The 14720-nt window shown below is 36.0% G+C and overlaps 1 protein-coding gene across 1 annotated transcript in view; it reads right to left on the bottom strand.

Annotated features, from left to right (window-relative positions):
* ntrk3b (neurotrophic tyrosine kinase, receptor, type 3b) overlaps positions 1-14720 on the bottom strand; it is a 190113-nt gene that overhangs the window by 16795 nt on the left and 158598 nt on the right. Inside the window, exons 12-14 of the mRNA XM_079802197.1 lie at positions 12240-12370; positions 6868-7040; positions 3126-3369 (exon numbers count right to left, since the gene is read on the bottom strand). Of these exons, the coding sequence (XP_079658323.1) occupies positions 3126-3369; positions 6868-7040; positions 12240-12370 (548 nt within the window). The remainder of the gene's footprint in view (positions 1-3125; positions 3370-6867; positions 7041-12239; positions 12371-14720) is intronic.

Raw genomic sequence — 14720 nt, 5'->3', positions numbered from 1 at the left:
CATTGTAAAAGTATAAATAAAAGGTAAAGCAAACAATTCAGTCAAAGTAGGCTACAACGGTAAAGTTAAATATGAAAATATATATAAATATAAAGTTATGAATCTTCACTTTGCTCTCAGCCAAATTCTAGATTCATGAGACCAAAGATAGAAGATCGGCAGTTAGATCTACATAAGACAAATTATATCTCATGTTTAACCACCAGCGGCAAATGTCTGAAGGACTAGCCGAGGTAAGTCTGCTTTCGGCGGGGTTAATGAGCACTGAGCACCCGGTGATCGTCTGGATCTCACAACTCCGAAAACGTCAGATAACATTTTCAAATACTCGCTATCTTTATCAATAAACCACAGATCTGAGCTTTAAACAAGTACATTCTCTTAAAACTACATTTCATGACACAATAACAATAGTATCTTTACTGTTTTACTAGGTTTTCTCGTCCGCTATTGACGCTTGCTGGTTGGTGCGAGATGCATTCTGGGATATCTAGCTGTCTCAAGTCTGCACAAGTCACCTCTCGATGCATCCTCGATTAAAAGGGGCGGATCAAAGACACATCCGGGGATTTGAACTGTACTTGGCTAGTTGTGAACTTTGAATTGGAACAGTTCTTGGGCAGCGACTGATGATGTTTCACAAGAACACAAGTACAGACAAGAACGCATATTGAGAAACGGCCCCTGTGTTTCCTCAGTTCATTGCTATTGTTTGTGTGTAGTCACGCTGTTACACTGAATATCTGAGTTTATTCTTTTATTAAATATCTTTGGATGGGAACATTTGACTCATCTTCATCTTAGGACTCATTCAATTATGACCGTATTGGAGATACTGGATATATTTGTGTGATTTGTTAATTGCTAATTTAAACTAGCTGAGTAACAGTGATCTTAATAGACTTACAGGAGACACACACACGTCCTGGCCCTTAAATAATGTAAATTAGGCTACTTTCAAATCCCTCATTAAGACGAGCAACTAAAATTAGTTATGGAATCATTCAAACCACAATCCACTGTATCACCTTAGGGGTTTGTGGTTGAGACCAGAGGAATTAGCCTGGCGTCGTGAAAATTGATAAGCCCAATAGGAAATAAACGATTGAAAGTGGAAACAAGAAAAATCTCTCTGCTGATATTATGACCATATTTCCATTCTGTCAACATGGTGTGGGTTTTAGGAAGAAGATAGCATGTTGTTTCTTTATTTTGGTAGTTTGTAAACTGGATTACTGGCTAGTCTGTGGCTCAGTGGTAGAGGGCTAGATTGGATTATGGGTATGAAGAGCAAAGCATCGTGGTGGAGAACGGATTACAGGCCCGCTAGAGCTAGTCTCTGGGCATTTACACTTTTATATTTAGTAACAGGGGAAGCAGATTCGTGCATCCATGACCGATAAATTTCTCTTACCATTTAAAACACTTGGCCGAATTTCAAGTAGAAACAGATCTCTAGAGTTCAGAAAGAAAGCACTGGCAACTGTATTGTGCTGGCATTTGTCATTAGAGGTTTGTTTATAGGGTGGGGAAAAAAAGTGACAGGGTGACCTGTACATTTCACTTGTTTATAGTGTGTAATAAGCTATTTGTGGTGAAGAAAACCCAAGACGACATCTAAGACAATCTGCAGCTTATTCATCGGATCGAGCCTGTGCTGTCATTTCCCATGAATCTGTTTACAACCATCAGCTTGCTCTAAACAGAGTTATCAAAAACATCTCATGCAAAAAGATACCCGGCAAGCCATTAGGTGACAGGATGTCGATGTGCCACTTATAACATCTTGACGAAGGCGGTGGAATTGGTCACTGATGAAAGTACCTCAATCTCTCTTGCAGTCATGCTCTATTCCTGTGGCCAGACGCCCGGGCCCCAGAGGACAACAAACGTCAATATGACTCGCCATGTGTGGATTGCGTGCTTGGCAGGATCCGCTATTTATAATCACTTGACACCCTGAACGTGTCCAATGCGGTAATAATTTCGTAATCTCTCTGCTTTGTCAATATTGCAGACTGTGTGTAAGTGCGCGTATGTGCGGCTGATAAAGATGTTTCTGGCCTCTTTGAGACCTTTAGCTTACGACCGGCTTGAATGCAAAGACTCTCTCCACAATCCAATCTCTCTGAGAGTTTGTTGTCCTTGCGTTTAAGATCTAATAGATAGCTATTGTTATTCCAAGAATTATCTTCCTTCATTTGTGCTATTTATTGATGGGCTTGTAAATGGCACATACATTTACCAAAGATTTAACATATTCAGTTCAGGGGCCAGTTGCATAAACATAGCCTTTATGTTAAGACAGTGTCTTAAGATCTAGTAAGACCACCACATGTGTAGTTAGTCAAGTGGCAGTCAAATAAGACCAATCTATGTTTTTATGTAACTGACTGAAAACAATTTTGAACAACAGTCTTAAATATTTTTTTTTTGATGTAAGATTAGTTTTAGGGGTTTATGCAACTGGCCCCAGTTTAATCTCTAGAAACAGAATCTTGTCAATGTCGACTACCACAGAAAATAATGTAAACTAATCCATAATTTTTAAAAAAGCTTAAATTATGGTTATAGTCTGGCACTTACAATGGAAGTCATCAGGTAATGCAATAAACATTAAAATATACAAAACTTGACCATTATATGTTAAAGTGAATCTAATGTGATTAAAATCGCTTGTTAACTTTTCTTTTCAAAGTTATGCTACAATATTTCCACTGGGGTAAAGCAAGATTGCATCAGCTATTTTGTCAATGGGGTCCAATGTTATTTTGAGACAGTGAGACATATTTCAAAATAGTCAAGAAAATCATAAAGGTTTGTACTGTAATAAGGGTAAGTCAATTATGGACTTTTCAGTTTTCATTTGTGTCTTCCTTTTAATTAAAGTGTTTTAACAATAAGATGTTTTTAAGTGCATGGATTTTACTTACATTGAAAGTGCCTTACTGTGACCGTAATTTTAGTTTTAACTTAATAAAGTAAAATTGAACAATAAAATATACATTCTTTTCTATGGCAATTGGCATTAAGCCACACAAATTGGCAATATGTACCTGAAATGATGCTATGAAAAGTTTTTGACAGCAAACTTTAAACCTTAATTCAACTGTTGTGATACTTACTCGATAGTAATCAGAGCTGTATATGTCTCTGGACATCCCGAAGTCTCCTATTTTCACGAGCAGGCCGTTACCCACAAGGCAGTTGCGGGTGGCCAGGTCACGGTGCACAAAATGCTGAGAGGACAGGTAGACCATGCCTGCCGCTATCTGTGTAGCGATATGAAGCATCTGTGAGAGACCAAGTTCCCCGTTCGACTGCATCGGTTGGCCGTCCACAAGGATCATGGCGTCTGGACCATGGGCTCTGAAAAGTGGGGAGAAAGTCATGTTGGTTACACTTGTTAGTCCTGGCAGAATTTGTCCTTTACTTCTGAGCTACGTCCAGATTTTTTGCAATCACTTACGTTTAGGATCTGAGCAGGGAAAATTGATTATGGATCAATGTAAAAGGGCACAGGGTCGAAATGTTCAAACGCACTGCCTTATTGCTCCATAAAATAATTCCCCCTCTAATCCTTTAATCCTGTAAAGCTGTCTGATTTGAAGTGAGTAAGTCAAGGCAAAGAAAGATGTGCTTTGACTTCAACTGTGTGGTGAAATAAAATCACCCATTCAGTTAACTTTTTTAAATTTTTCTCTTCACTCAGGGAAAATGATTTTTGTCTGATTGCAGCAGCATTTGCATAAGGTGGCTGTTCAAAAGGGCTCAACTGTAATTTGTGCATCTCTTCTGGTCAGTGCCTCTTCAGCAGCGTGCTCTTCAACTGTATGTTTGAAGAGCTAACAATCAGGGAGCTAACAATCCGAGCGGCAGCTCTGCTTCAGAAGGCAGCAGTCTGGTTCCGGAATAAAAAAAGAATCCCATTCATTTTCTCAATAAAGAACTTGAGTTTTAACAACATTTAAAAAGATTTAATGTGTCTAAAGAGGTCATTTAAGAGCCACTTAAGTCACTTGAGTGATTTCAATGTCATTTTGAAAAATATGCATTTCATTCCCAAAATCCCAGTGAAGAACTACAATACCCAAAATCCCAAAGAGAGATTTACTGGTCAGAGAAATTGCTGTTACCATGGAAATGGGAATCCCACCAAAAGTGTCAGCAGTGACTGTCAGTCTCCCTACACGAAAAAAACCTTGTATCTACGTTGTGTATATACATTTTAATATTGTGCAATAAACTTAAAAGATATTGCATTTCATATGTACATTGTATACGTTACCATTCAAGTAATTGTTTAAAGACGTTTCTCATGCTTACAAAGGCAGCATTTATTTGATCAAAATACAGTAAAAACTGTAATATTTTGAAATGCAGTATATCATTGTTTTCTTTTTTAATATATTTCAAAATGTAATTTATTCTTGTGATGGCACAGCTGAATTTTTAGCATCAGTACTCAGAAATCATTCTAATAAGTATCTCGAAAACAATTGTGCTGCTAGATTTTAAAAAATCATGTATTTAAAATAGATTTTTAGTATCAACAAAGTATTTATTTAAAAAATAAAACATACAAAACTGACCCCAAACTTTATAACCAACAACTTAGTCATTGGTTTTATAATGTATGATAATTTATGATTCAATTACATTTACTTTGTACATGGTTTTACCATTTCAAATAATTTATTTGAAGTTACTTTTTATTTCAATGGTCCACTATAAGTAACTATAAGTAACTTTGTAACTACATGTGACATGTAGTTGCAAAGTATAGTCAGTAGAATGTCTGTTGGGGAGCATCAAAATAATTTTTTTGTAAGCGGATATTAAGCAGACTAATACTCTAATGACATGTAGTTTCAAAGTTACTTATAGTTAGTAGAATAGAATATGTAAAGTGGACCATTGAAATAAAGGGTTACCTTTTTTTATTCTAATCAAAGCTTGTGCATCATGAACCTAACAACCAACACAAGTTGGGATTCAACTCAGTTATATCATGACTTAAAACTTATTCCTGAAGAATATTTTTGAAATGTCTATGGATAAATGAATGGAGCAAGAAAAACTTTTTGAACCAAGGCTGCTGAAAAACTAGGCAGTTACACTGTTGTGCAATTTCCCCCGAATTATATACACTGACTTGTCTAGTATGCTTTACATGAAGTTCTCGCTAAATCTTTTTAATTCAACACGAATATCATCTGCATGATGCCTGGAGTCTGCTGCCAAAATCTTTTTGGTGTCCATGAAAATCAACCAGACTTGTATCATTGCAGCTTTTCAAAAAAGAATTTCATCATGTTTTTTTTTCTTGAAATGCAAGTCCAGCCATCTGCATAAGTGTAAGAAAAAATTCTCACTACACAAAAGACTAATTTATTATCATCACCCATCTCTTTGCTCCTACAAGACAATCATCTCACTCCAGAACTCGATCTGCCTTTATATTTTCACAGTTCTCCCCTGCAAATTACAATTCGCATGGCCTCGATCCACCTTGCTATACACTGAAAAAAATTACACTGATTAAATTAAGCATAATTAATAATTCATTTGTGCTCGTTTAAATCATTTTAATTTAGTTTTTTGATTTTAATTTAAAAAAATTAATTGGTTTTATGGGAATTGCATGTGTTTTTGTTTAAATTGAGATCAAATAAATTGATTGCGACCACTTACGATAAAAATTTTGTAAATTCAACGAATAATTTTTTTCAGTGTACGTGCATGCAATGAAGTTCAGTCCTAAACTGCCACTTTGAATCTTTAGGATTTTGTGTTTCAACCTAGTGAGCTGTTTTAATATCTAATACAACATGGGCAGCTGTCTGCATAAACTGCATTGTAACCAAACTTCATAATTTATAGATTTTTATCAACCTTATGTGCCTAATAGTAATAGTAAAGTTATTAATTCTCTATCTGTGTTTTTTAATATTTATTTTAAAATATTGTAAGAGAAATATGAGACAATAACAGAACTAAATTAAGCCTCCTGTGCAACCTCTGAGCAATAAAATGTTCCTCTGGCTCCATCCACCATATTAAATGGAAATTTCATTGCTTGTTGCAGCGCATGATGAAATTAGATGATTCATTGAGGATACATGTGATATTCCAACATATTTTGACCAAACTTGGGGATCTTAGCAGCTATAATCATTTTACTACCTACAATTTCAGCCTTTGCTTAGGGTGCACACCTACAATTCCAACCCATATTACTGTATGTCACTTCTTTCGCTTTCAAATTGAAATGTCCAGTGAGTGACACAAAAAGTGAACCGAAAAATTGAATCTGGCCACGTTTTATCACGCTGGCTGTCGTACATTCCGCAGCAGTTCAGAAATAAAATGTTTGGTGAGTGACGCTAAAAGGTTAATGCTCTATTGTGCAACGTACTTGCTGAAGCAACCATGCCATTTTAGCTTGTGTCTACAAGTCTTTGAGATCTTTTATTGTGAGAATTGGTTGCTTTCGGCGTCACAAGAGCAGTGCTGTACCAGGTGAGCTACTGAGCATGTTTACTACTTCAGAAAACATGCACATATGAAGCTAGTTATGTGATGCAAACATCAAAATGTATTACCGGTAGTTCACAAATCATTAGCTAAGGTAAAAGTATGTCCCTGTAATCATAATATGTGTGATAAAGAATAAAAGTGGTTGATGTGAGCAGAACCCCAACATTGAATTGTTTGTTTTTGTAGTTTTGCAAAAATTTAGATAGAGCCATGATTTTCCAATGAAAAACATGTCCAATAAAAGCTAGCCAGGTAGGTAGCTAGTTTTGAGACAAAGCTTGGTTCTTTAGCATGCAGTGTTCTTTGTATAATAGGAAAAATAACTACCTCAGAAACTTATTGAGGTCTCCATGCTTCATGTATTCAAACACCATGATGAGAGGGTCGCCGTCCACACACACGCCGTAGAACGTCACAATATGCTCGTGCTGGAGGTTGGTGAGAAGCTCAGCCTCCCGTTGAAAGTCTTTTCTGGCCGTCAGGGTCGGATCTTTGAGAGTCTGAGAGAGAGAAAGAATGTTTACTCCAGGGGATGTAAAGACGAGAACAAATGCAACGAGGGAGAGTTTGAGGCCACGTTTTTACTTAAGTTGTCCTCTAGCCAAGGAGAAATGAGACGGAGGTTAGACTAATATGCCTAATTGCATTTCAGGATGTCTGCCATCAACCAAAATGTACAACAAAAGGCCATAGCATTATTTCTCAAAACAAAAGTGGTTCAGGGACACAACTTGGCATAACAGTGTAATGTTTGAGTAGCCTGGTCCTACCAGACTCTCTTACATTTCATTTGTACAGAGTCTGGCCACTCTCCATTGACAAGCGTTAACTTCCTTGAAGGCAGGTACTCTGTTGAAGTTTAAAACTATTGGATGTGCCCAGAGCCACTCTGGATCTGCCATAACCAATCGCTAACGTTTGGTCGTGACGTATGTCACCTCAAACTAGCGCACAACATCAGTGTCATCATTCTCAGCCACTCTCCCTGTTCGCTGATTGAACCGGTTAAAATTTGACCGGAGAAAAACAGAGAATATCGCAAACCCAGACGGTGAACTGAAGGAAAATGAAAATTGAGCGGAAGTACGTAGGAGGGCGGAGCCAGACTAATGTTTGAGGGCCACGACACACCAAGCTGGTGGTCGTCTGTTGACCAACAATGGGCCATCAGTGAGCATCTATCTGGCTAGTTTTAGTAATATAGACCATTGATACCTGCTAATATAGACTAGGGATCGACCGATATGGATTTTTTAGTGCCGATACCGATTTTTTTTCATCAGCCTTAGCCGATGAGCGATACGAGCTGCCGATTTTCTTGAGCCGATATTTGGAGCCGATACTGCTTTTGCTCCCTCAATTTACAACATAAAAATTACACAATGATCATGATGATAATTTAAAATTTACAATTTAAAAAAGGAACATTTATTGAAAAAAAAAAAAAACAATATTTAAAATATAGTAAAAACAGGTGAGGTAGAACAAGAAAAAAAGAGTTCAGTGGTGAAAATAAATTCTGAAATTAAATATTTAAGCATAAATAAAATAATTACACTATTGCACACAGTATCAACAAGAAAGCAGCATAATAAAGTGCACACTGACTGTACTATACTTAATTTTAAAACTATTTACAACCTAGTCATTTAATGGTTACACTCTAAAAAATGCTGGATTAAAAATAACCCAAGTTGGGTTGAGTATGGACTAACCCAGCAATTGGGTTGTTTTGACCCAGCGGTTGGGTTAAATGTTTGCTTAAAACAACCAAATTGCTTGGTTAAAACAACCCAATTGATGGGTTAGTCCATTTTCAACCCAACTTGGGTTATTTTTAACCCAGCTTTTTTTAGAGTGTAGGTGCACTTAACTTAATCTCTTGTAGAGCAACACCAGCGGTAATTCAGGAAAAAAATCTCCCAATGCTCCTCGTGAAACTTCAGTCTTTCGACCTTTTACCATCGTGTCAATTCTCAATTGATATTGATTAATATGCGCGAGGGAGAGAGAGCAAGAGAGTTTGAAAACGGTGAGAGCTGCCTGTGGATGCCTGTCTGTTAATAATGCAGGGAAAAAAATATCGGCGAACGCAGCAGCCTTGTATTGGCCGATGCCGATACACTTAAAAATCGCAAATATCGGCCCGATATATCGGCCGGCCGATATATCGGTCTAACACTAATATAGACAGCAAAATGCACATGCTAAGCACACATTTTTGGCCCAAAATGCAGCCAACATGAGGCGACAACTCAGTCGAATTTGTCAACGCTAGTTCTTTGACGCAAGCTTGGTGTGTCACAGCCTTAAGAGCCAAGTTCATTGGGGAATGCACAATTGACATTTAAAAAAAAAAATTAACACAAACAGTAAAATAAATCACAATCATGTCTTTTTGTCTTATTTTGCAGGACATAATTTGCATTTTCATAAACTAGTCTGGCAGAGGTTTAATATTCAGAATACTTGAATGTAGTGTAACAATTTTCAATATTTTGCAACTTACCCCATAGCACATTTACCATTTTGGGAAATGCTTTATGCTTTACCAATATGTCTGACATATATTTTTCGACCTAGATAAACTTGCTTTGACAGAAAACTTGAGAAATACGATAACATTTTACAGTACATCTCAATGACAGGTAATCTGTAGGATGGGCATTCTTACCAAAGTATTTCTAGCATGACAAAAACACAACCGTTTCATAGGCCCTCCAAAGTGCTATAGCCTTTTGGAGGGCCTTTATAGTCCTGCTCCTACAAATTAAAAATAACTTGGCCTGAACAGCACATGATGCAATTTGATTTTAATTACAGAATTCCCCTGATCTCTCTGACACAAGCAGTGGGAGACATCGACAGAGAATGGCGTATATGACACAGATGGTAAAGAGCTCGTTCTGTCAGGGGATGTGTTAGCGCCATGCGGTCAGCACAGTCCTCCCGTGCTGTCTTTCTGTTGCAGCGTTCTGCTGGGGGAACTGACCTGACAGCCCTGGGTTCATAAGATACTGGAGCATTTTCACAGTATCTTCAGTTATCTTTATGATGTAATAGTTTCAGTGGGCTCTGGTGAGGCAGTACATTGAATTAGATGAGGAAGTTCAGATGTGGAGCGTGCTTTCCAGTGGTTAAATCATATTATTGGCCTTAAGTCATTCTAGGCCAGTTCTCAAATGGTTTGGCAAAAGTAAAAAAATACATTTTACATTGGACATCAAGTGGAGAACCAATACAAAACAAAAATTGTTTATCATACAAAAGTAAACAAAATGTCCTTAAAATAAAGCATTAAAGTTCATTAACTGGTTCATGATTTTGGATAGTTAAAATTTTTTTTTGCTCAACACAAACCATGTTGATCCTTGTTGTGAAACTATGTTCACATTGAAATAATAATAGTGAAAAAAATTATAACTATTTTCAATTATTATAATGCAGATCAATGAGATTTATATAACAGTATAGCAGAGTACTTAGATAAAAGGCACATGCATATCAGTTGACCCTCTATATCTCCTACAATGTATATTTAAAATGATATTTAATGCTTAGTTTTATGATCAAAGCTCTGTAGTTTTCAGTGTGGGAGGCAAAACACAAATTGCAATAAAATGATGTTTGAGAGATGTACATATATGAAAGCCTCATGTAAATGTAAATCTTGAAATATTGCTAAAAATTAAAGCAAAAGAGATACATGAACCATGACCTGAAGGGGGACGTGTTTAGAATTAAACTAAAGGGCCTTTACATGGTAAAAAAGCATAAACAATCAATCAGACGTTAGAATCATATAGTAGATTGTGTACAACAAGTTTTTCAGCAGTTTTGACAATTTAGAGGCCTTAGGGGTCGTTTACACTAGTGTTGTCAAAAATATTGATATTTCGGTATCTGTACTGAAATATCTGAAACAATACCAATACTCCTTTCTACAGTATCGATACACTGATATCAGCTGCTCTTTCTTCCTCTCGTCTCCAACCGACAGCGAGACACGCACATTTAACGCACGTTAAATAGCGTTGGTGTGAATTTTCACATAATTCGACTCATTCTCACAGATTTTGCACTCACATCTGAAGCGCACACACATACAGTAATAAAGCCGCCTTTGACATACAAGTGCAAAAATTTGCTCCTTTTCCCAGTTTATGAATGGTCAAATACACTCAAAAATAATGTCACAATGCCCATCTTGGTGAATATGAACATAGACACAGTTGTAAACAGTTTAGGAAGAATGTGTAACAGGAACAGTATTTTGGATCCATGCGTGTGTCAGGTCTTAAAGGGACAGCAGCCTAATAAACGTGCCACTCTCTATGTTGTTAATGTTATTCAAACTACAAAAAGACAAACGATCACTTACTGCTCTTGACTGATTAACTTGTGTAACTTTAATTGATTAATCTGCATTTCATTTTTTTTTACAATGAAGATTATCCAATGTTATTTTACATTTGATTACTTTGTTAATTTGTTCTTATTTTATTACGGTTTACTTGTCTTTTTACCATTTGAAATAAAGCTTCCTTGTGCTGTTACCTCTTGTAAAAAATACACTGAGTTAGCAAATATTTGTGAGATAATTGTAAAGGTAATTGATCAACGTTTATATATATATGAAAAAAAGCTTAAAAGCTTTATCATATAAAGTGATCTCTTCAGAAGAAATTTGATTGCCTAGACTTTCAATAGATTTTTATTTCAAAAAAATATATATATTAAAAATATTTATTTGACAGTATATGCAGCATCCCCCCCATAGTATCGAAAATGGGATCTAATAACGATACTTTTCCAGGTATCGTATTTAAGTTAGAAATTCCAGTATCATGACAACACTAGTTTACACAACACCGTTTTCAACTAAAAACAAAACTTTTTATGCGTTTTGGCTGTTCATTTGGGGGCCTGAAAATGCGAACATTTGAAAACGGGTTTTTAAGTGCAAGTTTTTGAAAGCGATACCTTCACTGCCACAAATCTGTGAAAATGGTGATGTCATGCGTGTTACATGTTCAGTCTATAGGCAGGTTGTTTTTTCTTTACAAAATGACATTGCCAACGCCAACAACTGGACTGGCATGAATAATACAGCGTTTTTAATAGTTTTTGCGTATCCGTCTTAATGGGGATCATTTTGACAATGTTGTCGCCTGTACGCAAAAAAAAGGCAAAATAAAAACATGTACGCTTAGAAAAGTCAAGTGTGATAAAGTAGGCTTTATGATAAAAATGGGGTTAAGTGAGTCACTTGTAAGTGTTTCAGTGTTTTCCTACATCCTGACTATGTACAATTAAATAGTTGCACTTTTCTATTTACATCTCTTTTTTTTTACCACAAAAATGGCATTCACAATTATTTTGGATTAAACAACAAAAAGATTGATTTTATTTTATTTATTGAGAACTGACTGGATTGTCCAAAATGGGTGTGACAAAACCTAGTTGAAAGTACAGCTGTTTCAGAGAAAAAGTTTTAAATTTTGATCAAAGATTTCAGCATGTTTTTTTGTTTTTTTTTATGAATTGTGCGCAATAAGTCGAGAAAGGTGCATTTACTTTCATAATGCACATTCCTGGTAATGGAATATAGTGCACAGGAGAAGTGATTCTATTCTGAGAGAAGTCAAAGCAAAGCACAGCCAGAAGAAGGAGCTTTTAACTGCAAAATCATGCCTCACCTTCACAGCCACCAGCATCTTATCTTTGGTGGGGCTGAGGTTGTAACATTCAGCCAGAAACACCTTCCCAAAAGCTCCCTCGCCAAGCTCCCTCTTCAGAACAATGTCCCTCCGTTTAATATGCTGAACATCTGAAAGAGAAATACAGAAAGAGAGAGAAAACCATAATGGTTATTCAAGTTTTGTATGTCAGGGTCATCAGTTCACAGCGGTGCAGCAATATGAACATGGATTTTGAAAGAATACTGCTTTAAAAGAAATAGTCACCTCAACCTGCTTGAGGCGCGAGAACAAACCTCATTGGTTATTGTGGAAGCTCAAGTGTTGAAAGCCTAAATTAAATCTGTTCATCATATAAAGCCATCGTGTCTAAACCGCATGGTGTCATTTGCGTGGACTATCAATGGAGGGACAGAAATCTCTTAGATTTCATTAAAATATCTTTATTTGTGTTTCAAAGATGAACAGGTGTTACGGGTTTGGAATGACATGAGGGTGAGTAAATGATGAAAGAATTTTCATTTTTGGGTGAACTAACCCTTTAAACTTATTTTATTTTAGTTTTTCATCTAATATTTATAATCTATTTTACTTTTACAATTAAATTTTTTTTTATCATTTTAGTTAACCATAACAACACTGGGAATTCAAAAATAAAAATGCTCATGTCATTCCAAATCTGTATGCTATTATCACAAAAAGGACACACAAAGCTATGTCGTATGGCAGAATGGGGATATAGCGTTAATATTGGTGGACTGGTGGTTCTTTTATTGTGTATTTTTGTAGGTGTGATCACTATGAATTGTTGTACAGTATGTCTTGTTTTTTAGGGTTGGGAGTGATTTTCTTTTTTTTTTATGAACAAAAAAAACAAGTACTTTTCAGAGATTCTCATCAATGTCTATAATATATGATCAAACAATGATGAGAAAGGTCCAGGCATACAATTATCCCAATAATATCATCATGAGAGACAAAGCCCCTTGGGAACAGGTGGCAAAAAATGAGTGCAGAAAACAGAGCCAAATGAAATATGAGTGACAGGTTATCTGTATGCGCCCGTTGTGCATGTTGTTTACGCATACGTGTACAAGTGTAAATAAAGGCTTCAATCGTGAGTTGTTCGCATTGTGTAAAAGGTCAGTTCCCGTGCAGATGGTGTTCTAGAATTGCTGCTCACAGTCACAGCTGGATATTTTCAACATGTTTTTTTGTCTCCTCTGAGTTCTCTTTTTCAAAACAAAACGAGTGATGCAAATGAGAGTCAATTGTAAAAGGTCTCTTTTTGCCATCTGTTGGGAACTCACCTGGGACTTGTAATGCTTTGCCATCAATGCTCATTGTCATTTCCAATTATTTGCGTGAATTTAAAGTAGTTTATAAAAGCAAAAATGCTCTACAACAAAAAGGCATGAAAAAAGACTCTAAAGACAACAAAAACATCTATTTTCTATATCTAATTCTTTAAATTCGAATAAACGCATCTACTCAGTGGCCTATGTCTAACTCTTCATTAATAAAGGTGAAGATCTACAAAGGTTTCTGAATGAATTATACAAAAGAAACCCAATGCTTACACAGCAAGATACTACCTGCATACTTTTTTATTTACCTTCTTTTTTATTTAGGCTACTCATTTAGCCTATTTAGTAATTTAGCCTATTTAATTTTATCACAGGAAATGACGCGCTCGACATGTGAATAATTGTTTGTCCATCATTTTGCGAGCAACTTGTGATAAAGACACGTCGCAATATTGAAAATTTGCATATTTGCATCTTAAACCAGTGGATATCATATCGCAATGTGCAAACTTTGCGCAAAATGTGCAAACTTAATGCTGGTGAAGAAGTCTCAAATTCCAGTCAATTAGGCTATTCACCACAGAAATTGAAAGTAAAACCTAACCGAGCTTATGCCATCTGACGCTGCATTAACGGTGCATATTCTCTATGAGAGATTCATCTATATTTATTTTCTTAATATTTCACTTGTGGCCCATTGTGAAATGTTTTATTTATTTTCGTGAGTCAAGAAGTATTTCATTTAAACTAATTGTTTTTTAAATGAGGAGTAAGCTAATCTAACTAATCTTTCTTCCCAGCGTGTTGGTTATGGGTTGATGCACTGTGAAATTGCGGGGCAAATTAACTGTAATATTAATTTAATAATATAAGTAGCCTAATCATAATAATAATGTGCCTTATATGTTTTATACTAATTCCTATTTAAGTTGGGTTAAATATTATAGCTGTGAATGAGAGAATACATAAAAAAAATGTTTGTGTGCCCATTTGCTCACATAGCAAAAGAAAAACACCACAAAAAAAAGAGAGAAAAAGAGAGAAATATGTTCATTCTTACCATCACTCCCATAGACGCTATTACTAAACACTCTCACAGCAGCGGTAACTTTTTTATTGTACAACCCCAAATCAGAAAAACATGGGACAGTATGGAAAACGCAAAAAAAAAAAA

This window comes from Gobio gobio (genome assembly GCF_949357685.1).
Source record: "Gobio gobio genome assembly, chromosome: 2".
Lineage (NCBI taxonomy): Eukaryota > Metazoa > Chordata > Actinopteri > Cypriniformes > Gobionidae > Gobio > Gobio gobio.
Note: the sequence above shows the minus strand (reverse complement) of the source record. Positions and strands in the feature narration are given on the sequence as shown.